Raw genomic sequence first — 26,412 nt, forward strand, 5'->3', positions numbered from 1 at the left:
TTAAGAGGCTGGACGAACTGCTATTTTAGCTGTGCACGCATGAGGCTGAAATATTTCAACTCTATATGAAATTTCTGAGCGCCGTGTGATGATATTTATTTCGTATACAATATTTATGTGGGACACGCCAAAAACTGACTGAGGGAGCACAGGCCGCATGGAAACACCTGTCAGGTGGGCTGGTGGATGGGTGCTGGGGGCATGGGGGCATGGGCCAAATGGCAAAATGATGTCGCCAAGGCAAGCGGCTGTTGACGAGGGTGTGGGTGTGGGAAATGGGAAATTAAAGGAGGGGGAGGAGTGGCTGGCGCTCATAAGCGCAATTAAATCAACTTCATCGGCGGACAGGACCAAGAGCAGCGAGCACAGAGAGCTTAGTTTATTATGCTCGCCTCGCTGCCTTTACACACTGCACGAGTATGTGTGTGTTTGTGTGTGTGAGGAAGAGAGCTTAATTTTTTGCACAGAAAACAAATATTAGTTTTAACATGTATTTTCCAATTTAAAATATCTCTATTTTCCACCAAAAGAATAATTGCTATTATTTTTGATTTTAAATATTTATATTTCTCACAAATATTTTAATTAGTATCAGAATTTCAAATATTTAAAAAAATGTTTGAATAATGGATACTAAATAAAGTCAAAATGGCGGAATAATAATAACTTTACTGATTTTTAACATGTTTTTTTTTTTTAAAATAAATTAAACTAGTATTTCAATTTTATTTCCAGTGCTATAGCACACACATACACACACAGGAACTCAGTTTCCTTTTAGGATCCACAGCTATGGTGCTGTTAATTAAGCAGCACTGACACGGAAACGTGCCGCGCTCTCCTGCGCGAGTATTAGTGAGAGAGTGTATGTGTGTGTGTGTGTGTGTGTGCGGTAAAGAGCGTTTGTGTGTGTGTGCACGTTTCCGCTTGTAATGCAATTAGTTGAAAAGTTTCCGAGGCAAAGTTCTGAAAAAGTTTTTCGACAGCAGCTCTCGCAAGAGGCTCTGCTCCTTAGGGGTCGGATGCCAAATAATGTTTTTATTCTTATTTATCTAGGCTCTTAAATTGCCACTCAGCCTCAATGAAAATTGATTGGTGGCCAAAATTAGAAAACAAATCAGAATAATATGTTTTTAAACTTAGGCTAAGTATGTATGGCTTTAAGCTACCTTCGAAAATTCGATGGTAAGTGCTGCAACCGGTGGCGTATACGTAATGCGTATATAAAATGCGTATACGCAATGTAAGACTCATCATAGCCGTCACCGTCATCGTCATCGTCATCGTCCTCATCATCATCATCATTATCATGGCGGGCTGCAAATTGCTGCAAATTGCACCCACACTAACAAACGCACTAATAAGCTGGCATCAGGCAGAATTTCCCCCCTCATTTTCCCCTCCTGATGTTTAAGCCCAGTGCGTGGAAAGTGAAAACTAGGAGCTAAAGCAGCTGTCAGATATCAGGAAGATCAACTGAAATAGAGAAGCTCTTTAAAGCAACCATTTTAAATCGCATGGCAGTTCTATTCAGCAGCCACATTTCTTCTCAAATTTCACCGAAAATTAACTCGGCTTTCTTTTACCGACTTTTCCATTCCATAGTACTTAGCTACAAATTAAGTTCATGTTCGCTTTCGTTTTCAACTTTTGTTTCGCCTTCTGACCGGGTCTTTCATTAAAATAATGAAAGGATATTTCAGTACGAAGCAATGGGAAAATCGAGCAAACGGAGGGGAAAATCGCACGAGTTTTTCCAGCTGCAAAATGCAATCAGCGCCGCCTTGATGGGTTTCGCCTTTGCCGCCTACGTTATTGCATAAAATAATTAACATGGCTTACGGTTTCCTTTGCGCATTTCCATATTTAATAGGAGGACGCAAGGCTACCAAACTAAATTTACAATTCGCTCTAAGAAACTTGTAAGAGCAAATTTAAAAGCTGTTCTTTGCCCTGAATTGGCAGTCACAAACAACCTCATCTATTTTCCATAGGCAATTGAAAACTTTCCAGGCAGATTTGCATAGCTGAAAAGGAGGAAAAACAAACAGAACGGAAAACTCAGGCCTAGAATGCAGCCGAAATTGCGTGAAAGTTGGCAGATTCAAGTCCTGGGATAAAGTCCAAGGACGAAATTCGTTGACAGTCCGGGCTTTTTGCAGTCGACACTTCGACATTTCGAGGGCAAAGTTTGGCCACCGAGTTTTCCCACTCTCGCTGCTGATTACACGCTGATAACAATAATAGCTCACACTCGGAAAACAGACAGAAAGCTCGATTCCTCTTCGAGCTCAGCCGGAACATGTACGCCTTTCATTCTTCTCTGCTGGGTAAATTGTAAAGCGATTTGGCAAAATGTTTACGTTATTATTGATGGGTTCGCTCGCTTTGCTACTCTGTTTTCCCTGACAAGCAGGATTTAGGAGCGATGGGGTAGGTTGCCTGGCCCAGAATGTAAGCTCATGTCTTTGCCTTCGAGAGGCATCGTAAAAAGGCAATTGCTGCGACGACGACCCAAAAAGCCATCAATTGTTAAGTCATTAAAAAATATGTTTAGGTAAAGGGGGGGCACTCGAGGGAGGGCACATAAAAGCAAACGTCAGGGTTGTCAAGTGAAATTACAAACATCATTTAACTGATTGGAATAATGGGACAGCAAGCTGTTCCTTGCACTGAGAAAATATGGTCTCCAAAAGCAGATTAGCTTATCAAAGCGAAGCCTTTTATTTTTCATTTTTTCACATTTACAAAAACCATATTTCAGTTCTAGTTCAAGGCCATATATTTTTTTGAGACAGCAAAATCTGATGTTTCTTAATTATAATAAAAATTTTTAAAAAAAAAAGGCAAAAGATAAGAACACATATGAGTGTTAAAGTGAAACGCCTTTATGGTAACATACCCTATACACTTATTTATCATCTTGAAATAAAATCTGAAACTTTAAAGCCAGGCATTATTTCATATACCCTTTAGCTTCATGACTTCCGATAAAAAATAAAAACAAAATACCAGCAGATAATGTTTTTAATGCCACCGACAACGCTTATTGTGCCTTATTGTTCAGCCAATCCAATTCATAAATTTAGTTTATAAAAAGCTCTCATATTGAGCAGTTGTACACAATTAAAATGTTCAAGTCAAATACAATTTTGTTGTACTCATTTGCTACTCTATGCCTTTTTGGCCTTTCAAAGTCAAATCAAATTGACAGGATAGAAGACATACTAAATAATCTAAGCCGCAAAATAAGTAGGATTGAGGATTTATTGGTGGCACAAAAACAGGTGTTGGACAAAAACATCCCTCCAAGGTTTCAAAAGATTGGATCTCGATACTTCTATATAGAGAGAACACAACGCGAAAGTTGGACATCTGCCGCCAGCACCTGTCGTGAAATGGGTGGCTATTTAGCATCTTTTAAAAACCAACAAGAACTGGACGCCATTAAACCGAAACTGGAGCAATCAGCTAATTATTGGATCGGCATCAAATCACAGGGCTACTTGTTTCAACAGTTCGTATCTGCTGCCAGCGGCAAGAGCCCAACATTTTTGAAATGGAGATCAGAAGAACCTGATCCTGATTACGGTCATGTTCAATTGAGAGACGGTGAAATGGGCACTTGGTTGGAACGCTCTGAATTTCTTTTTATTTGCCAAGCGGACAATGATGTTTAATGAAAAACAATTAAAATAAAATAACAGTTTGTTAACCACAGAAAAATATATACATATATTATATATATCAAAAAAAATAAAATTATTTAATCCATTCGCAAAATCATTCCCATAAAAAGTCTGATGCATTTGTACCCTTTCTTAGGAACGCATTTTTAAACAACAAACTAACCAAATTTCCTTAGGTGTAATATTTTCTTTTGTATATCACAAACAAAACGTATTTATAATGTTTGCAAGACCATTTTTTCAAGTGGAATCCAATCCAAAGACATTTATCAAATAAAGCTTTAAACCGAAAAATCACTAAAATGGTTGCAGGAAAGTAGAGAACAAAAACTGCCCCTTCCAATCTATTTGATTCGAAGTAAGATATTGAGTGCAAGAGGGAAATTTTAGACAGATTTTGTATGCCAGACAGTTGTTGCTTTGTCGGAATTTGTTCGCCTAAATGCCCTCATGGGCGCCATAAATCACACAGATATGCCAGCGCATACAGAAAAATATGGAAAGGGGAGGAAAAATATATATTTATGTATATATATTCACATTTGTGGGTAAATAAATGTATGTGCCAATAGATAGCCACAAACTGGCTGTGTTTTTGCTGGGCTACATAAAACATAAACGTCTATTATTCAATTAACTCGCACAGTGGGTTCGTTCGCCGGCAGGTGCAGCAGTCAGGGGTCGTTTCCCGGGTCCCGACATCAATTACGAGTACGTTGTGGCAAACAGCCAGTCGACAACAGAGTAGAAAGGAGAAAGGAGCTGGGTTCCCTCCATTGGGAGGAGGAGGTTCAGTAGCTATCGCTCTGTGGTCTGGTAATTGTACGACAACATGTTAACACCGAAAGCAGCCACATTCCCCTCCAATCCACAGCCACATACCCATCCGCTATCGACACAGGCCCATTGTCCAACCCCGCCTGCTAATGTTCCCTTACAGTGGGTTCTTTGGGTGGAGTGAAGTGGAGTGGAGATGGAGGTGTGGCTGCCAAGTGGGTGTAAGTGCTGAATGAAACTCATTTACAGCGCAAATCGAATAATATTCTAAATCAATTACGTGCAACTACGACATGATCGATAACGCAATCTAGCACAGGAAAAAGTTAGCTTCTAAAACTTTAATTGATTTACAAGGTTTATTTCGTGGTTTATTTGCACTTTTTATACGAGAATTTGGTGCACTTTGTAATTTGTAATACAAGGAAAACTTAGTTTTGAATACCCAAAGGTGTGTTTTATTTCAGAAAATGTTGTTCAACTAATTTAAAAGTTAAAATTGTTTACTAAGTACAATAAAGGGTCAAGTTTTATCGTGTGTTTTTTTCAAACTGTAATATAATATATATAAAGCAATTTATTTTTAGACTTTACTTTGATCCAGCGATATATTTATCAAACTGCAAAAGTAAATGCTAAATGGTTGATAATATATCTTCACATTGAATGAATTATTGTTTTAGAAAAGCAAAGTGAACGCATTATTGAAAACTAATTTTAAGCTTAATTGTTGTGGGATAGAACTAAAGCAGAGGTTGGTTTATTGATTTTATTCATGCGTAGACCATTTCTCTTCCCGCATTAGAAAAACCAAGAAGTCACAGCACACTTAATGACTGATGAACGCAGGAATTAATGAACTCTGCCAGCATTCAGCTGCAAGAATTTTGTCTTCTCACGGACCAATCAACCCGTTGTTCCAGATTCCCAGGCCACAAGCACCCAGAACAGGACCAACATTTTGGTGCGAACAGCAGGCAAGGCAAACAAAACCAAACCGCCGGAAGCCTCGAACTCGGAGCCTTCGCCTCAGGGGCTCAGCCTTGACCAGCCCAAATGCTGTTTGGGATTCTAAAAGAGTTGGCCCCATGTCAAGTTGGGTGTACATGCAGCCCAGTCGCTCCAACCAACAGATCCCCTCTTAAAACCCAGAGAGCAATCAATTCGGGGAACAGAGGACAAACTTTTGGGCAGGGATGCAACAAGAGCCAGGACATCGGCAATTTGTGGCCGGCAGAGACTCGCTTATGTCCATTGGATTGGATTGGATTGGATTGGGTTGCCAGCGGGAACGGGAACGGGAACTGTAGATGACAGATGGGACGTGGTAGGTGCCGCCCACTGTCGCCCACTGCCTCGTATTTTCCCGCTTTTCCTCCATGGGGAGCAATTGTGCGACAGGCGGGTTTTTGGTTTTTAAAAAAATACACGATGTCTATCGATGGGCGTGTCACAGCGTTTGCCATTGATTTTATGGTCGAAAAAGCCAAGCGTTAGGGCAGAAGACAAGAGGGGCAAATAAAAGAATAAGCCTAAGGCATCGAATTCTTATGGCCATTCTAGTGGCATGTGCAGTTGGCCTTATTCGGATTACGACCTAACACACATCGGGGAGCCTTTAAATCGACTACATGAGCAGTTTCTTTTGCTTGCCTTAGACTGAACTAGAAAATTAATCAAATTTTATTTAATTAAAGTTGTATAAATAGTAGGTTATTTGTTTAAACAAAATATTAATTTCAATTTTAAAATCACTAACTTTAGTTTCACTTTAATGATGCTTCGCTTAGCTTGCGTATTATCTCAGTCTGCATACGTTATATTTTATATTCATCAATTTTAATCCGTGATACGAATTTTGAATTTACTTTTAATTTATGCACAGTTGTGTACGAAATTGATACATTTGCCTTTTGCATAATTCTCTTTATTTGACAGTTTTATTTGTTTTTTTTTACTTTCCAATCCGAACTGACATGATTTATGCATATTTGTGAGCATGGATTTATTTACACTTGTAGTTATTTGAATATGAACATAGTTTATGACAAATTGTTACAATTTAGGATTTGATTTAAAAGTTTGATTTAAATGCAAGCCACAATCCAGAAACTGGATAGCTTTAATGTATATGTGGACCATTTTCAGCATTAAATCTTCCACAAGATCTTATGGTTAAGTGTGCCCTTTAAACGCTTTCCCTTCGCTCTTGTATTTGCTCGGTGGCCCCAATGCCAAGAATCATGTATCTAGTGGTTCTGCAGCTAACCTCTCGAGTTCTGCTGACAATTTAGTAACAAATTTGTTTGTTTCTCTGCCTTCCAGCAGCTTGGCATTGCTTTGTCTGCTATTTTTCTCCTCCATTTATATTTTTTAGCACACTTTCCATCGCAATTTGCATATCAGTGTGCCGTTGAGGAAGCAACGACAAGGGCTTTGTCTGTTTGCCATGTTCTTGAAGAGCGAGAGTAGTTTCTATCCGCAGGTAACTTTGTCCTCAAGTTTTGCAGAATGATGAGATTTATTAAAATTGTTCAACATTTTCAGCACTTTGTTTGCCTGCATGTTTTGTGCAACGCTCAACTACAAGAATTTTCAACGGTGTGCTTTGCTCAACGTTTTCTCATCCGACTAGAAAACGTATTTTCCATTGTTAGAGTGCCAGCATTTCTTGTGGCTCTGAAATAGGAAAAATAGAAGGAACCTCCCAGCTGCAGGAGCGCTCAACGATGTAAGTCAACTGCAGCTGACAGCAGCAGAAGCTGGAGCATCGTGAGACATATTTTTGTGTGGCAGCAAATTTCCTTTTCAACGCGCCAACAGAGAAAAAAGAAAGGGGGGTACAAATGCTTCTCCTCCACTTCGCTGGCTACGTTTTATTTTGCGTGTGCGCTCAAAAGTATGCCATAACAAAATGCATAAAGTATACGCCCCGTAGAGTGCGCCCTATCGGGCAAACGGGCAAGGAGATGCCCCACTAAAGTTTATGCCCTGCACAAATTTGCTGGGAAAATATTTAACAAGCGCATAAATTATTTCGTGACACCAAATTAAAATCTTGCGGCTTCTTGCATATGCACAGGAAGAAAATTGACTGCTTATGTTTTCGTTCAATTAAAGTAACTAAAGGTCTAAAAGTTTGATCTAGAAACTTAATAGAATTATATCTGGATGGGCTTTGGATTAGAAAAGACTTAAAAAATCTTCATTTAAATGTACAACGTCAAAGCTAGTTATTTTAAATAATATTAAAAACTGCCGTTAAAAACATTTTTGTCTTTTATAAATAAAAATTTAGCCAAGCAGTACTAGTGACTAGTATCATTAAAAATAAATTTCATTGTTAAATATTTATATCTCAGTGTCATAAACATTTCTCACTGCTGTTAAATGAACTCCCACGACAACAGGAAAACTTAAATGAAGCAGAAATTTATGAAAGGCCGACATCATCAGCATCAAGTAAATTGAGTAGAAAGGGCAATGCGATTATGAGGGGACCAGGAAGCTGTCTACTTCGCAGAGACATCACTCAAACCCCCGAACTGACAAAAGAAGTCGGGGGAGCAAGGAAAATGGAGGCAGGGGCAAGGTCAGCACCAGACACAATGCAGCACAGGAAACGAGATGGAGGGGCAGGGCAGCAGAATAAAATCCAGGGGAGACAACGATGATTATAAGGCTTACATGGCCTGATGAAGTGATAAATACATTATGTGTTGTGGGCAAAAAGGAAAGAACTAGTTAGTGGGCCAAGGGAAGTGGGCGGGTGCGGTAATTGATGCAGTGACAGTGGTGAGTAGCGAGCAAATAAATTAGCGCGCCACACTGCGTATGATTAATGGGCTTATTAAACGGCGTCGCTGCTGTCTACTTGGGTCAACAACCAGTTTATAGGCGAAGCGGCCACTTTCACAACTAATCAAAATAAATAGCACAGCACACCAAAAAGTCAAAGACCCTTAGTTAAAGAAAAAAATTGTAAGAGGAAGAATGTTAGTCTTTAGTTGAGAATAGGGAATTCCACTCGTCATGTTTTGACTTATTGTTTATATTAGCACACTTATTCTTATGTAGATATTAAAGTTATTATATATACTGCAAATTTATGAATGCAGATAATTGCTTTTTACCATTTTAGGATAATTTAAATGCATTTAACACCATTTGACATCAGGAAATGTTCATAGATTAAAAAATCATAATTCATTCATTTTTAATTGATTGCTTTTTCTGATGGTTATTTGTATTTGTATTTGTTAACCACAATAAATTATCTAAAACAAATCCTTTCTGATTTATGCTAAAATAAAAGGCTTTGAAAATTGTTCTAAAATACGGCAAGGCATTTTAAGTATGTCAATATTCATTTTTGCGCAGGCAAATTGACTAGTCAAACCAATTAGGCGTAATAAATTCTAAACGCTTCACTTAAGTTGCCATTAACACACTTTGCTCTAAGCCAATCAAGCATAAATTGTAGTGAAAATCAGATTAACAACCTCTATTGCAAGCATCATTTCGCTCAGTGATTGGTATTTTCAGAAATAAAAGCTTTAAGCAACATTAATCGTAGGTCAAGTTACGGCACACTCATCGAACCGCATTCACTGAGTAAAACTGTCGTTTGGTTTGCAGTGGGAGGATTGAGGCAGTAAAGCCGAGGATATCTCGGCCACAAGGAAATCCATGCCGCAAGCTGGTGACCTTTACACTTTGGGCCGCCAAAGGAGGCGGAGTGGAAAACTTTTGCCACAGCTAAATAAAAGATAAGCTGGGCAAGTTTCCGATAAGGTCAAGGCAATCGCTGCCATGTTTAGCATTAATATTTGATGACCCGTCAATCCGAGCGTGGCATCAAACGAACCCTTATCAAAGGAGGAGTAAGAAATATTAATGTCGTAGTCGGGAATAAATTCTTGAAATCACCATGTAAAATTTCTTCAAGCTAATAAGATGCAAAAGTAACCTGCTTAATCTTGAGACCATATATCAACATCTTTTTGCTTTAAATCTGCCATCAATAACCTAATTTTGGCTTAGTTATTATAATCAAGGTCATACTAGTCTTTAGAATCCTTAGATCTGCAGAGTGTAAGGTCACACTTAACATTTTAAGGACTAAAATTTAAAGCCTCAAAACCTTAGGTTTCAGTAAGTTAAGTATTTAGTCAAATGTTTATATTTGAGTATACCTTGAGTCCACTGCTGCTGGGCTGGCGAAAGAACCGAAAGGAGCTGGGCGTATCGATGGTATGTTGTCGGGCCAAAACTCCGTGCCCGGTTACGCTGGACTGCCGGAACCAGGGCAGCGAGATTTTGCGGCGACTTTTCCGCTGCACGGGAACAGGATTGGGGGCGGGATTGCTGGTGGGTGTGGCCACAGCGGGAAAGGTGAACGGAGACTGCTCCTGCTGGGTGTGGCCATTCTTGCCAGGTGTGGTTCCGGATCCAGCCGGCGGTGGGGATGTGGAGTCGTCCTCCTGCAGGGTGCACAGTGGAGTATTTTGAGCGGAGTCCGCTATGGACGGGGACGGCGAAGGATCGCCCACGGCGATGGGCGCACTCATGGGCAGTGGAGTGTTGGGCAGGGAGACATAGCCCTTGGTCGGGGTATCGTCGCCGCACTTAAGCCGCTCCAGCGAGCTCTTCTTTCCCCCGCCGCCAACGCCGTCGGCGGAATCCACACTGCTCATCCGCTCATTGAGAAACTTCTTAACACTCTTCATGATGCCTTGACTCCTTTGTCTCCTCCTCCTACTTCCCTTTTTTGTTCTATTCAATCAATCTCATTTTTCGGCTTAATCACAGTCCAAAGAAAAGCAGTGGGCGGTGGGCTCTTATATTTTATTTTTAAAACAAATTCGGGGCTTTGTTCGCAGCCAGCCGCAAATCGATAAAGTTCTCCGACTCCTAGACCGAAATGTTTTATTTTTATTTTTAATCCAACGTATGTGTGTGTGTGTGTGTGTGCGGGAGAGAGTGCCTGATTGGATTTAACATCCTGCAGGATGCTCACACACACAAACACTCGCACACGCACTGTGTATCTATATGGCTTTCACTTATGGCGGTGACAGTTTTGCTGCGGTCTCGGTTTTCGCTGTCTTTGACTTTCAATTAGTGCAACGCGGCGTATGATTAATTTAAAGCTCGCAGCCTGCATTTTGCATTTTAATTAACAGTCATGTTTACACAGGCTGCGCTAATATTAATTATGACCTTAATTTGATTGAATGTTTTAACATGTCGATTTTAAACGGTTCTTACGTAAGCAAACAAAGCTGCACAAAATGTTTATATTGATTGGAAATTATATTATCGTTCAAAGACACATACAAATAAAATTATGCAAACATGATTAAACTTTAACAAGTCAAAGTGTAAGGATTGGTTGTTATTAAACAGGATTATATCTCTCTTTTTTAGTTTCATTTAGATATTCTTGATTTATATTTTCTTGGAATTCATAGTCATAAGTTGTTAATTTAATGGCTTTGATTATTGTTCAAAATAAAGTGAATTGAGTAAATTAAAGAAGCCATTGCCCTTGTCTTGTCTGCATCATACCAACGCCGCTTTTCTATAGTTTTTCTCTTTAACCACTTCTCCACCTTCTGTTTTGATTTCACTCGTTTAGTTATACACGCATATGTATTTTATTTATTTTATTTGCATAGATAAAAAGCTGGCCACCGCCAAACGGCGAAAAATTTATCTTGAATTTTCTTAGCGCACGTTTGTTTACCCCGAACTATTATATGTCTGTATATATGCCTATATCTATGCACATGGGTTTGTTATTTTTACACATTTCTGTTGATTGCTCTTCGGACGTAGCCAGGCGTTTAGCGCGTGTTTCCGAAAAAAATAAACCCAAGATTCGGAAGATGCGGCAGGTGCGCCATAGCGACTGCCACTTTGCCCGGTCCGCCGATCTTGAAATTGCGGGCGAGCAATTATGATTGGGCTTCTATGATTCTATGTGCTTTTCTCACTATTTTGCCATCACAGTCCCTATTCCTCTATAATAGTTCTTCAGGGGAAAACCATTTGCGAATAAACAATAAGGAGGGAAATGCGAAAAAATAAACAAAAGTGAATCGTGAAAGACTCTTTCTAAATGGAAACTGGGGAAACGCTATTTAATTGCTACAATTGTACAATTTAATGTCTAGTTTATAAGTTTAAGTGCATAAGGGACTTGATGCAGAGAAAATAACTTAAAAAATATGCATCAAATAAAATATTATGTTGTTAGCTTTGTTAAGTTTGATTTAATAGTTTCTGGTTCATAAGTTCTTCAAAATTATTTTTCAATGCTTCCAATCAAAAGGAATTTGTTATTCTTTTCAAGCACAAAATACTTTGATTTGCTTAGCTCATTGAGATATACATATCTGTATCTTTAGTCATGGAACATTAATCCACAAAGGTAAGGGTATTTACAAGTGTTCAGCATGAGCTGATGCCCGTGAAAATTTGCATATGTTCGAGGAAATTCACAGCGACCATTTGTGTGACTGTGTGTGGGGGTGTTGAGCAGCTGCTGGCTAAGTGGCATGCCCATCACTTTTGGCCAGATGCTGGTGGTTCGGTTTCTGCTCGTGATGCCGCCTGTTTCTGTGTTTCTGAGACGCGAATGGCATTAAAAAACTTTTCTACTTTCCAGGGGCTAGGGTGTGTGTATTTACATTTACACCCACTGTAAGGACTCGTTGACATTTTGTGGCGTTGACAAAATGCCAGAAATATTTTCCATTTTCCTTGCTTCCACCATTTTTCTCCTAATACTTTCTTTTTATTCACTCAAAAAGCCAACCTAGTTCAATTTTTGCAAATGAATGCACACAGTGGGGAAAGTGGGAGAGTTGTTGTGTTGTTAGAGCAACGCTCAGATTTCAAACTAATTTAATTTAATCTCGTCTAGGAAACTTAAAGTAAGCTTAGCAACTTTGGCACATTGCCGTAATGCTATGAAAATAAAAGGGGAAAAGCCCCGTCTCCGCATTTTACAATTTTTAGTTTATAAATAAAAAACAAAATAGCTAAAACCAAACGACAACAAGTGTTTAAAGAAGAAAACTGAATTCGAAGGTTATTCAATGGGCTCGACATCATTAAAGCATGACGTTACTACAAAAATCTCATAAGAGTTGTCACTAGGAACAGAGTGCTTTTCCATAAACCTCTTTCTAAAACCTCTGGAGACTTAAAAACACAAAACTAATTGAATCCTGGCTGCAAAACTTAGAACAAGCTTTGAAACTTGCACTTACTTTCCTGAAGGGTTTAATAATAAAAGTAGAGCCAAACTCCCTCTCTAGAAAAAATCATCCAACTGCAGTTCACAAAATGTTTTTAGTCAGCATTAAAAATGTGTGTTCCCTTTGGTCAGTTTTGTTGGGTTACTAAGCGATTTTCATCGACCACAACTCCCCATGTTTGTGCTGTTCGTATGCTGTTTTAATTGCTTCCGGCTGCAAATTGGATTAGATTAGGCCAAACTGGCCTTTGGCAATGGGCTGGGTTCATTATGGAAGTGGTCAGAAGGGAGACAAAACTAACAAGGAATGCCAGTGACAACTGATGGATATATAGGAAAGGGAACAAGGTTGGACATTGCACTCGCTCCCTCCCGCTGTTTGCAATCCACCCAACTGGCACTCAAATTAAATTGCAATGCATCGACTCGATAATTATAATGACCAAAACATGTCGTGTCTACATCAGCCGCAATACTGAAAAAAAATAAAAAACGAAATACACTCAATACACTACACATAGGGAGAAACCGCATTAGCCAAACAACGGAACCGCAACCCTATCGCGTTGAAATAAATATTAAAATGCAATAGATAAGCGTGAAATTAATGGCCCCAACTCGGGTGAGTCGACGCCCCTTTAAATGGCCAATACGGGCACTTTAGAATGGCGTTAACCATCAGATACCCTCTATGAGAAAGGGCACAGGATGTGGTTGGGGAATTGCGATGAAAACGAAAACCGAATATGCATCTAGATAAGATCTCTTAAAACAAAACATGTATTCAAAGCGCAAAAAAGGAAAGTAGAGACAATCACAAAGGGCAAACTTTTCAATGCTGTTAAAATGTATTTCTTAGGGTGTTGGAAAATTTAATCAGCATCATACGATTTCTATAAAGGGCCATTAAACCTATTGTATTGTGTATGTATGTTTTAGAAACAAGCAAGTCAATAAAGAAAATATTTGAATAGTTAATCATCAACAATTTCAATTTGTTGTACTATAGTTTTTAGATCTACCCTTTTTTACAGCAAGTTTAAGTTTACAAAAGTCAAACATTCATTGTAAGCCCTCGAAAAACTGACTGATAAGTATGTGTAAAAAGAAATAAATCTAGACAACATGAATTATATTTTTTGCACTTGTGTCATGAATTCAAAACTTATATCCCTCGAAAAATCATATCTTAAGGTGGGCTACCTAAAAGATGTTCTGCTGTTGATGGCTCACACTCACAATTGCTGCATAGTCACAGTGCGATCGCTTTGCAGTTGACAGCAGTACTCGAGGGCTTTTTTGGGGGCAACTGAAACGTCTAAATGGGGGGAATGAAACTGCTACTCAAGTGACTAAAGGCGTGAAAAAGGTCAAAGGCAGCAGCGACGGAAAAGTGGGTGGACGGGAGGCTTTTCGCCTGCGGCTGCTGCAGACATTTTCATCCTCAGCTCAGCTCATTTTTGTTGCCCTCGCAAAAATGCTAAAAAGGGTTCCTTCCCGCTCTCTTGTGTAGTTTCTGGCAGCAGAAACAGCTTTTTATCATATTTATTTGCATTACTCGGATTGTTGTTTCACTTTTTTGTTTCTAGTTATTTATATAAGCCAGGTCTTTGTTTACAAGCCATTTTTTTCTTTTTTTGTAGACAGTTTAAGGCCCAAACAGGAGGCTGTCATTTATGTAATCTTCTTTGTTTTTAAGTATTGTTTGTAATTTTATGGGGCATTTGCGGTATTGTTATTGTTTGTTATGTCAAGCAGCTGACTTTCCTTTACTTTTTAAAGGGGAGAATGCGGTTGAATCTTTATCTTTATAGTGCGGTGCTATCATGGTTGTTCTTATCACTGTGATTATGGGCGATTTTCAATCACTTGACACCCGAAGGTGGTTGATTTTCCTCATACAAATTGTGGACGTTGACTGATGTATGCGTTACGGCTCCTCTGAAGTCGGCTCACTCAAAGAAAAGGAGAATGTAAGTGCAGTTTCAGAGCAGAGGAGAGGAGATTGCTGCTGCTGCTGCTGCTACTGCTGCGTTTGGCGTTTTTTGGCCGGGCGGCGCGCATCTGCAGGCAGCAGGCGATGGAAAATCCGAGAGGAAAACTGAGGAAAACCCGAGTAAACCGGCGGTGAGCGAACGAACCTCTTGGCTGAAACTCTGCGGAGCAACTGGAGCAGCTGCCTCACACGAACTCACGAATCCACTGAATCCGCATATAAATCCACGAGCTCACGCAGCGACGAACGCACCAAAAACATTCGCAACAGCAATTGCCTTAACCCACTACCCACAAGGGGGGTTCAAATTGGCAAAAGGAAAACTAAAAAGCTTTTTTCGGATACTCAGAGAATGCTTCGGCTCAGAGCTTTCACTCTCTCAGTTTGTGATTGTTGGGGTCTTTGGGCTTTCAGATGGGCGGGAATTTCGGTTTTCCCAATGAAATGTGTTTGTTTATTTAACAGAAAATTATTTTTGATTAATTCAAATTGAGGGCACCCTAGTTAAAAAAATAAAATTTGGTAATTAATTATATATTGTGTTCAATCCCAAAAAATAAAAATAAAAAACCCTTTTACGTCTAGAAGTTAAAGTCAAGCACACCATGTAAATTTAGTTATAACCATTATACCATATCAGGAAATTCAGAAATAGACGAATTGAATTTTAAACTTATCTACCTTTAATATTAAATACTTTATTATGGTGATTATTAATTTAATAAATTAAATGACAACTACATATATTGATTTCTACTTTACTTTTCACTAATCTAATCACCAACCAAGATACAATATAAAAAAAATTCAAAAAAATACCTAAAGTTTAAGGATTAAATATTTAAACTAATTAACCTGAATCCATTTTAATTTAATAAAATTCTTTTCAAGACAAGACATTATCTTTAGGACATAAAGTAACTATTTTATCTAGCTTTTCACTATTTTACCCGGTCTGGATAGCACCAGACCGTAAAATATAATTAAGACCAAATAATCACAGAAAATAGTTGTTGGTTAGAAAGATCCCGACGGCATAAAAAACTAACAGAAAGTGAAACTCTTAACCTCGGCAACCTACTGCACATAAGACAAACGGTTATTTTGGTCGTAAAACCGCTCGAAATCTGCGCTGCTTAGCCTTAGTAGCAAAATCTGGTGGGGAATGTCGAAAATGCTGGCCGTTGACAGTTCGACGACGCGGCAGCAGACAGACCTAACTATAAAGAAGTGTCACATAAAATTTACATTAAGCAAATGTAACGAAAGAGCGCTAAAAGCAGTCATATATAATCCAGCACACACTCGACCTAGAGCAGGGATCCAATTCGTCCGTGTGCGGATACAGAGTACAGCTGCTGCTACTGCTGGGAAGTGCCGACAGCCAGCGGTCTTGAGCGCCGAGTCTTGAAGACTTCCACGCAGCAGCAAGGAAAATCTCATTAAGCCCTGCTATGAATTTTAAACATGTTGCAGGACCCCGAACCGAAAGGAGCCGAGTCCTGGCGAGTGGGAAAACTAGTTCAGCTGGCCAATGGCAGCAGCAGCAGCATCCACAAATCTGGAGAGAGATGGATGTGTTGGTTGTTGGGGATGAGGGTGCAAGCTGTTTCCATGTGGGGTAGGACCAAGGGGAAAGTTGATTCGGAAGCTTAAAGCTGCCTCGCAAATAGTGGGAAAAGTCAGAGAGTGGAAAAAAAGCCAAACAAATAGTGGAGGTACTTCTCACAACTCCCAACAATATAAATTGGAATTTATAAAATTTTTTTTGGATTCTAACACTCATATATTTTAAAGGTACTTTATTAAGTACAAATTGTTCTTGAGTCAGTAAGAAAAGAGAAGACAAACAAAATAATGGGAGTACTTACCAGAACTGCCAGCATTAAAATTTTTGAATTTTAAAAAACACTGGTATTTTTAACTTGTTTTAAAGGTTAAGTTAAATATACACATTTGCCCATAATTAACATGTATAATATTTTCAAAATGATGTTTAAAACTTAGTGGGAAAGGGATTAAGAAGAGAGCTATCAAACAAAATAATGGGAACACCTATTCGAGTTTGCTCTTTTACTAATACTCGTAAACTTTAAAAGTACTTGTAAACTAGCTTAAAAGTTCAAATTTTAGGAATTTATACATTTTATAACCAAATTATATAAGCTTGCCACTTAATTTAGTTGAAATTATATACTATTTTCGAATAATAAAATTCATTAGTTACCCTTAAAAGTAAATCTCTTTGAAACTTACCTTATTATCACTATCTGTGGTATTACCCGAACCGAAACTAGCCAGAGAGCAGCGATCATGATCGTTCTCTGTGAGCTGTTCGTCCAAATCCCGAGACGATCTTTGCGAGGAGCCCGAATGCTTGGCTGGGGACTTGGGCAGGGTCAATGAGGTGCCCGAGAAGCACGTCTCCTGCATCACTTCTCGCAGCTTCTTCACCCAGATCTGAAAATGAATTAACTCATTAAAATCAAGTCATTCTTGTGCAAGGCAACAAACAACTAACCTGCTTGGTTTCCAAGCTCGTTGCCTTCAAAACGATCCTGCAATCCGAGAGCATGGGTGAGCGGACCCGTCCACACGGCAAACTTGGTCTCATCGCCTTCGATGTGCTCCGTGATGCCCATGTCAGTGGTCATCAGCTTGCTCTTAAACTGGTACTTGACTACGCTGTAATCCTTGACCTCCTTGGCGAACAGCAGATACATTTCGAACAGGAACACACGTCGCTCCCGGCCCTTGCGGATGATCTGCTTCGTGTCCCAGGCTTGGAAGGCATCCTGCAACACCACTTCGCCCAGTTTGTCCACGGAGACATCACAGTTTTCCAGCAGCGACAGATGCATGGCATCGTTGGCCTTCTTGGGAACATTGAGCATTACCTCGAGGCCTTCTTTGATCTCGCCATGGCTCTCCTCGCAGCAGGAGAGCAGATCCTTAAGTAACAGCTGGTACTTGGTGATCCTCTGCACCGGTTTGATGAGATAGGCGGGCAGCGGGTGATCCACCTCTAGGCGTCGCTGCAGCTCCTCAAAGAAGCTGCCGCCGTGCTGGACCAGCAGGTTATTCGATGTCGGCTTGTTCTTGCAGTAGTGCACATACATGTCGAACTTGGAGGCCCAGGTCACAAAGCAATGACCCACATCCTCCGGCATTGTCTCGTACTTCTCTAGCTCTCGCAGGAAAATCTTCTGATGGAAGTGGTGTATTTCCCTGATATTGCCAAATATCACATCTTCCTGGCCAATGAGAGCGGGCGGCACATTTCTACCCGCCCTGAACTCCTCCAGGAAGCACTTGATGCAGGTGGCCAGGTCATTGACGTAGGCCCGCTCCGTTTGCATCAGTTCCGCCATGATGAACTCTTTCCTCCGCGCCGACTTGCGCTTCTCCTCGTTGATTTCCTTGCACTCCTTGTTGCTGCTGTTCAGCTTTGCCTCCAGCGTGGGATCCGAGTGGCGATCGCCGCTGCTGACGCCCGAGGAGGAGCTCATCGAGCTGTTGCCATCGGAGGCCAAAAGTAACTGCTGCTGGGACATGCCCAGCGATTTCTCCAACTGCTCGCAGTAGCTGTCCATGCGGTTGCTGAAATCCTTGTATCGCTGATCCACCGAGGCCACCCATTGCTTGATATCGCTGGCATGGGCATGACCCTTCTCCACCAGGCTATCGGCCAATTGGATCAGCAGCTTAACCCTTTCGCGCGTCTCCTTGGCAGTGCTCCGGAATTCGTTGTGCTCCTTGAGCAATCCCTCCGTTTCCTCTTTGCTTATGCCCACCAAATTAGATCTGGAGGAGAGGTATGCCTCTCCCGTATTGTGAATCCACTCGATTGCCTGCTTGGCACTCCTCTCGAAGAGCACAAACTGCTGACACTGATCCAGTGATTTCTTGCGCAGCGTCCAGTAGTCGAGCACTTGATTTTCCTGTGTCAATAGCTTGTCCAGTTTGCTCTTCACATGGGCCTCACAGTTTCCCTTGTACTGATAACACTGCTGCGATCGGTTGGCATACTTGAGGAAGGTCTCCGCCGTGCGACGCGCCAAGGTGCAGGCCTTGAGGAAGGCCTCCTTCTGCTCCTGATGCTTCGAGATCAGCTGGACGATGGTCTGGGCCTTGTCGCTGCCGCCACCGCCGCCACACCAGTCATCCTCGCGCTTGTACTCCCGCTCCAAGCTGTCCAACACGGAGCACACCTGCTCGGCCGTCTTGTAGAAGTTTATGGAGGCGGTCACCAGTTTGTGGCGCTCCTCTGCGTAGGTCACCAGCTGCTGCCACTTCTTCGTCACATCGTCGCTGATCTCCCTTATGGACTGCGGATCGTAGTGGTTGGCATTGATCAAGGCATCCGCTCGGTACTTTACCTGCACCGCCGAAGTGTGCGTCTTTTCAATGGCAATCTAAAATGAATAAAGTTTTATCAGGGACTGTAACAATCATAATTTGTATTACAAAAATATAAAAATAAAAATTGTTCTATTCTTTTTTTTATAATTTTTACTTATTAAAATTAATTTAAATAATAAAAATCAAAAATAGTTATTAAATTTCCATTTTTATATATCATTTTTAATTTTATATATTTTTTTTTTTTCAATTTTTATAATAAAAATGTAATTTTTATTATACAATTTTTATCAAAAAAATTGAGCTATAACTTCTAGTTTAATATGTATTATAAAAATTGAAAATAAAAGTTATGAATCAATTTTTATTATTGAAATTGAAAATACAAAATAAAATTTAATAAATCTTTTAATTTTTAATTAGTTAAGTAAATTTTAATAATTAAAAATGATTTTATTATTAAAAATTGAAAATTAAGTTTGTATTGTTTTCGAAATCGCTGTGAAAGAAAGTATTTTTGGCTTTCAATTTGTTTGAACTCATAAAGATGATTTGCGGTCCCTGAGAATTATTTATGTGTATCCTAACCTGGAACTGCTCAGTGTCCCTTGCGCAACTGCTCCGCCTCCTGCAAACTGTTCGGTGTGACGAAGCTGGCTATCAGCATGGCCTCTCCATTGCGGATCCACGAAATCACCTGGTTGGCATCGTTCTGGAATTGACACAGCTGCACCGCTTGCTCGAGCTTGGCCCGCTTCGCCTCGGACATCTCCTCCAGATCGATCTCCCTTTCCCGCAAGAAGTCCAGCAGATACTCAATCCTAGCCTGAGCCGTGTGCGTGGCATCCGCCATGGAGATGAAGCCAGCGTTTTCGAAGAGCTGCAGCAGGTCCTGACCCTGCTGCAGTACCTCGTAGGTGGTATTCTGTATGTCCGTCACCGATTCGTTGTGCATGCGTATGAGCTGTTCGGCCTTCTTGTAGTCCCGCGATAGATCGGCATGCTGCAGTTCCTCGGACCAGATCTCCAGCTGCGATGACAGCTCCATGGCGTCCCGCTCGAAGTAGCGCAAACGCAGAATGAGATCGGCGCGGAACTTTCGGGCGGACCAGAGCTCCTCCAGCTCCAGTTTCTGTTTGCTCAACTTCTCGAGGGTGGCCTCCAGAGCGGCAATGGAACCCGTATTGTCGGCATACTCCAGGGATCGCATCTCCTGCAGCAGAGCTTCGCCCTGGGCAATGGTGGTAAGGCACACATTCACGGAGCTCTCCTGCTGATCCCTCTGATACTGCTGCAATATGCGTTCAATGCCCTCGAGGTTCTCCTGCGAGAGACGCGTCTCATCCGTGCTCACATCCGTCCGAAGCTTGTCTATCCAGGCGGTCACATCCTTTTCGTGTGTATAGAAAATAACAGCCATCTCCAGGCGGCGCCTCCTCTGCTCCACCCTCTCCGCAAAGCTGCCCACCTGCATTTCCAGCTCCCTGGCCACAGAATATATCTCATTGGGATCGGCTTCGCCACTGCGGGCCAGTTCGTCCGCAGCTGCTAACAATTTCTGGGCATTACTATACGTGTTTTGTGCCACATTCTCGAAGTTGTCGTGCGAGGTCTGATACACCCTGGCCTTGTGGAAATTTCTGCCTATACCCGTGTTTTTCCTCAGGAAAACTTCGCCATGGTTTTTCAGCCAATCCAGGACCTGCTTCACATCTTCTTGGAAGAGCCTTAGAGCTAGGGTCTGATGCAGTCGCAGTCTTTCCTGATGCCACTTGGCCTCCAGGGTGCGATGGTGTCCCAGAATCTGGTGAATCACAGCCAGCACATGACTGGCGCCTTCGCTGTAATCCGCTGCCGGATTCTGTCGCTCGTACTTGTTAAAACTGCCACCGTTGCCATTCTTTCGATGATCGGGTACGCCCGGAGGCGGCGGTTGATTGCAGACCTGCACCAGGTGGTCCAATTGGTACAGCAGCTTCTTGCTGGTCGAGTGAACCTCCGTGTAGGCCTGGCACATGGCCTCGTACAGTGATTGGTGTGTCCGGATGGCCGTTTCCAGGCTCTGGATATCCGAGGGCAGAGGCTGGGAGGCCTGACAAGCGGCCGCCCAGCTGGCCACACTGTTGCAATACTGCTCCGCCTTGTGATGGAACAGAACACTCAGTTGCAGGACAGCAGTTCGCTCATCCAGACCCGCTGCAAAGTCCTTCCAGGTGCGGTCCAACCGCTGAGCCAGAGTCTTAATATGCTGCGCTGCATAGTGCTGATTTTCGATCAGCCGAGCTGCCACCGCCAAAATTCGATCGATATTCACGGACACGTTCATGGAGGCCACGGCAAACTTCTGGTGCTCATCCTGCAGAGACTTGGCCACCGAGTAATTGTGGCCAATCTCCACGTAGCTCATCTGGAACACGTCGCGGTTGTGCAGGATCCAGTCGAACATCTTCTCGCAGTCCTGTTCGAACAGGCGCCACTGGAAGCACTGGTCGAGTTTCACCTTCTTGTGCTGCCACAGCATCAGCAGCTTCTCCTGACCCGTGTGGATGAGGTCGATCTGCCGCAGGGCTTTGTTCACGGCAGCCGACATGTCCGGATTGCCGCTCACCGAACGGGATTGCTGCGAGGGCTGAGATTGCTGGCCGGCGGAGGAAGTGCCCGAGTCCATATCGGAACCTCCGGAACCGGCTTGGGGCTAAAAACGATAATCGGGATTAGAAAAGTGTGATCGAAGGTAAATAAATATCAAGGAATTCGTAATAAACAGCTTTAATTTAAGACTTTTAGTTTAAATTCATTAGAAAATCAAAATAAATCTGAAGTCAAGTTGTATTTTTAACATTTTATTGGAGCAAACACTTGAAATAAAATAAATATTTATCAACAGAAAATGTATCACTTTGTTTTATTGCTCTTCAATTAATGATTGAATTATTCAATATATAGCATTAATTTAATTACATTTCTGCCCACCTGACGGCAGACAAAACAACTCATTTCCATAAAATAAAACCAGAAATGTATTTTGGCATACATTTCGGCCAAGTGAATGCTAGGCCAAAAGGCTATTGACTTTTTCTGTTAGTTTATTGAATGTTTATTATGGCCATACTATAAAAAACTTTAAACCCTTTTTATTTGTTTACATTTTGTATTTAAATTAAATTTAAAATTTCAAAAAAGAGCAGAAACTCTTTGTTAATCGCTTAAAAATTCTGAGATTTATCACCTACTGGTTTACAACAAAATAGTTGTATTAATAACAGCAATAAGAAAAAAAAAAGTTAGGTTTTTTTTAATTTGATAGATCTATTCTATTGTTCTTTATACCCCTATTTTATGGTACTTTTCAGCTTGTGAAACTCAAACTCGGTTTCACTAAAACTATAATTACGACTTCCTGAAAAGAATCCTTAGATTGATTTCTCACCTGACCGCCGGGCGGTGCCACCGCGTTGATCTTGGCCAGCAGCTTCTTGCCCTGCATGTCGAGGTCCTCGATGGGCAGCTTTGTGATCTTCTTGCGCATCTCTTTGTGATGCTCGATGGCGTGCTGGGCCAGCGCTACGTCCTCGGCAAAGTCGTTGCGATTGAGGTCCTCCTGCAGATCGTCGATCCGATCGGCCATGTCTCCGGCCTGCCAGAAGAAATCCTCGATGGCCAGCCGGGCATCCGTCCACTGCTGGTGATCGTACAGCTGTTGGCCCTCAAAATCGCCGGTTAATTGATGACTTTCCGCTATTTTATTGAGCGACTCTATCGACACCGTCGTCGTCTCGAACTTGTACTTGTGCGAGGAGATCGAGGCACGCTGCTTCTGCCAGAAATTGTCCGGCTTGATGATCACCACGTTGTGGATATTGGCGCTAAAGTGTTCCTGCAGCACCTTCAGTATCGTCTTCACGTTGGTCGAGCAGTTGCCATTGCCGCGCATGTCAATGATGACTGTGAATCCGAGGTTCTTGGCGGCGTCGCTGCAAAGTAAGCCAGGTGAAAGGTATGTTTGTGGTTAGAGAGAGCGATCGGAAGAGAACTGTTGAAATGGTGAGCGTACACTGGAGGAAAATATTGCCTAATTTAGGGAGCCATTTATATATTCTATACTATATATTCTATACTGCTATTTTCTAAATATTTATAATAAATAATTTATAATATCCGGGGTATCATGGTTCTTAACACATAAATAAATAATATCCAGACTGTTATGGTTCTTAACACATAGCTAGTTTGTTGGTCATCTAGTTTCATTTTTCTTTTTAAAAAGAGATGACGAAGTTTTGTTTTTTTTTAAACCAAAAAATATCTGAAAAATAAATTAAGCTAAGGAATTTCATTAAGAAGAAAAGTTAAAAGTTAATAAATTTTATAAAGTTTTTGGTTTTTATTTAAAGGCTATGGTATTTTAAAGCAATGCTATTTGATACTAAAGGTTTATATCTTGAGTTTAGGATTTTGTGTTTCCTTTTTATCTGTTCTCTTTGGTGATAGCATTATCAACTTTTATTTTGGTGATCCTATTCCCAAGTTTTCTATATTTCCCCAAGTGCAGCGTCTTCCCTGAAGTACGTGAGTGAGAGTGTCGTGAATCGCTCATGGTTCGTTGCTCTGTTTACGTCGCTTGCATAAATTATGACCGCACGGCTTCGTATGGTCTGAGGTCGGTTTCTATTGCTCTGACACCAATTTCAGCTAATAATTTCCTACACACCTCACATCCCTCCCCCCAAGAGGCCGCCCAACGCTCTGATTTGCATTCCTTTTGAATTTTAATCGCTCCATTAACTATAAATATTTCTTTCATTGATGTATGCGCAACTCCGCCTCCTTCGATTCCGCCTATTATTCCTATTATTCCCTCTGTTTTGCCGCTATTTCTTGGCCCGATTGTGGCCGGTTCTGGTTTCTCAGTTCCCGGTTTTAACCACGTTATCTTCTCGTGTTTAGATGTATATACACATATCGTGCAGGTGGCTTGATGGGCATTTCTAGGGGTTTGAGCCCCCAAAGAACAATGCGAAAAGTGAAGAGGCGTCTTCCCAAATGCATTTTAAATCCAACCAAGTTGTTTTCCCTCCAAACACGAATGTCTTTGGGAACCCAGAACTTTGGTGTTCCGAATGGTTAAGTCTCATGCAAGTTCTCAAACCCTCCCACAACTTCTTATCGTGTGACATATCTGAAAATTTGTGTATTTGTCTGAAGAGGCTTGGGCAACTTTTTTGATGACTAATAAAAACCCTCGAAACGGGCTATTAAAAATCGAAATTAAATCCGTGAAAGAGAGACAGGAAAAAGTGTCGCCGCCCGCATTTAAAAATCGACCAAAAACCAGGCACAAAGTCCAATCAAAAATCGTTTATTTAACCCATAAATCCGAGGGTTTATTCAGGGAGAGGGGCTGGAGTAATACCCCCAAAGGAAGTCCAGGGAATGTACGTGTCTAAAATGCTGAGAACTCTCTCGATTCGCTCGATTCACTCGATTCACAGAATTTGCATTGACGACAGCAGTGAGAAGACGCCTTGACTTCAGTTGCCATTTGGCCGAGTCTCGGGAACCGAGAGACAAAGGCACAAACAGGCGCAGAAATAAACAAAAAGTGTTTCACGCCAAAGCAAATAAACAGAAACAAAAGCGAAACATAAACGCTGGTAAAGCAAAACAAAAAAGAAAATATATCTTTTGGGATCGCAGTTTGGAATACCCTGGAATGTTCGATAACATAACGTTGATCAATTTAAAATAATTTTTTTTAATCAATTTTTAAAATAAAAAAAATCCCTAATTAATTCTATAAAAAATGTTAGTGCTTTGTTTGAAATTGATTTAAATTAAATTGTAATAATATGGAATTACAATTTTGTATTACAATTTTTGTTCACAATAATAACCTTTGTAATTTCTAGGTTTTAACTAATTTAACTAATTTCAATAAAAATAAATTGTATACAATTAATTTATTTTGTCTTGAGTGCCTGTAATAGCTTCACAGAAAAAATTCGCACAAGGTTTTTTTTAACCCTTCAAGTTTTAAAAATTTTAAATACCGATTATTTTTGTTTAGGGCTTCTAAAATGCTTTGTTTTAATTTTTAAAATGTTGTTACCATCTTTTTGCACGTAAACCGTCAAATTTTGGCCTCTGAGTAGGTCCTAGTTTAAAAACTCCATGTTAGGGTATGTTTTAAAAATCAAAACCAAGTCAGCCAGCGGCAAGAGAACCCGAAAGAAAGAAAATCAGCAGATAAAGCGCACAGTGGGCAGACTGCCAGAACGGACCAAAATTCCGTGGATGGCTGCGATGCGATAAGGGAACCCCAGCAGTTCCCTTTTTGTGTATTTGGAATATGGAATATGGACTCTGACATCGATGGCGTCGTCAGCGAGTCGATTTGCTTATCGGCGGCGGCCGAACCTGAAGTGTCTGCCATGGTTCCATTACTTGTGTTGTGTTCCTCGTTTCTGGGTGGGGGATCCAGTGAAATGTGGGACACTGATAATACAATGCTTTGCTTGTTACCCGGCTGATAACAACTGAATGGGATAAGGCGTGGGAATTTGCCTGCAAGTGATTCATGGCTGGCGAAAACTTGTTAGCGCTTCAATTTAGCTGAAATAACCCTTTACATCTGCCTATGATTGCGCCAATGAGCATGACTAAATAAGCGAGGAACGTGCGTTTCTCCCTTTCTCAATGGCTGTCGCTGCTTTGGCCGCTTTTCTACTTCTTCAGCAGATACTATTTTTCATCAGATACTCTTGTCGTGTGTCGCAATCTTGGGTCATCATCATCATCAACTCCCGGCTCTGATTATCATTCCGAGTTTGTTGCCGTTGGCAGACATCGAGATAGCAGTTTGTGGGGATGCCCTAATCATGGGAATAGGTCCATTCACTCGTGGATTCTGTTAGTTTAAAGAGTATCTATTGAACACACTAGAAACGCATAATACATTTTAATAATGTTAAATCAAGCATTGCTGGAGACTAAAGGAAATAAACTTTACTGCCATTAAATTACATACACAGTTTAAAAGATAATATGACGGAAATGAAATTCTTTTAGGTCAAATCAATGTAAAGAATTTTTAATATAACTATTTAACATACCACATTATTTTAAAGTATCCCTTGCCTAACTCTTTTTCAAAAAATTCTTTAGATATTGAATCAGTACAAACCCCTTTACCCATTCTTCAATTTTATTAACCGATTAATAGCTTTCAACTTTTGCTTTTAGCATCTATAAAGTTATTTGTCTCTCAAGTTTATTATTATCGAGGCACCACTGTTCGCCAAATTACCCTTTCTTTTCTTTCT

General features: G+C 40.8%; 1 protein-coding gene across 1 annotated transcript in view; it reads right to left on the reverse strand.

The window, feature by feature from the left end:
• LOC128258957 (triple functional domain protein) overlaps positions 1-26,412 on the reverse strand; it is a 47,882-nt gene that overhangs the window by 18,317 nt on the left and 3,153 nt on the right. Inside the window, 6 exon segments of the mRNA XM_052991006.1 lie at positions 16,985-17,188; positions 17,250-17,312; positions 17,314-19,143; positions 19,679-19,690; positions 19,692-21,785; positions 22,521-23,064. Coding sequence (XP_052846966.1) covers positions 16,985-17,188; positions 17,250-17,312; positions 17,314-19,143; positions 19,679-19,690; positions 19,692-21,785; positions 22,521-23,064 — 4,747 coding nt within the window.

The sequence above is a fragment of the Drosophila gunungcola genome, assembly GCF_025200985.1.
Source record: "Drosophila gunungcola strain Sukarami chromosome 3L unlocalized genomic scaffold, Dgunungcola_SK_2 000005F, whole genome shotgun sequence".
NCBI classification, from domain to species: domain Eukaryota; kingdom Metazoa; phylum Arthropoda; class Insecta; order Diptera; family Drosophilidae; genus Drosophila; species Drosophila gunungcola.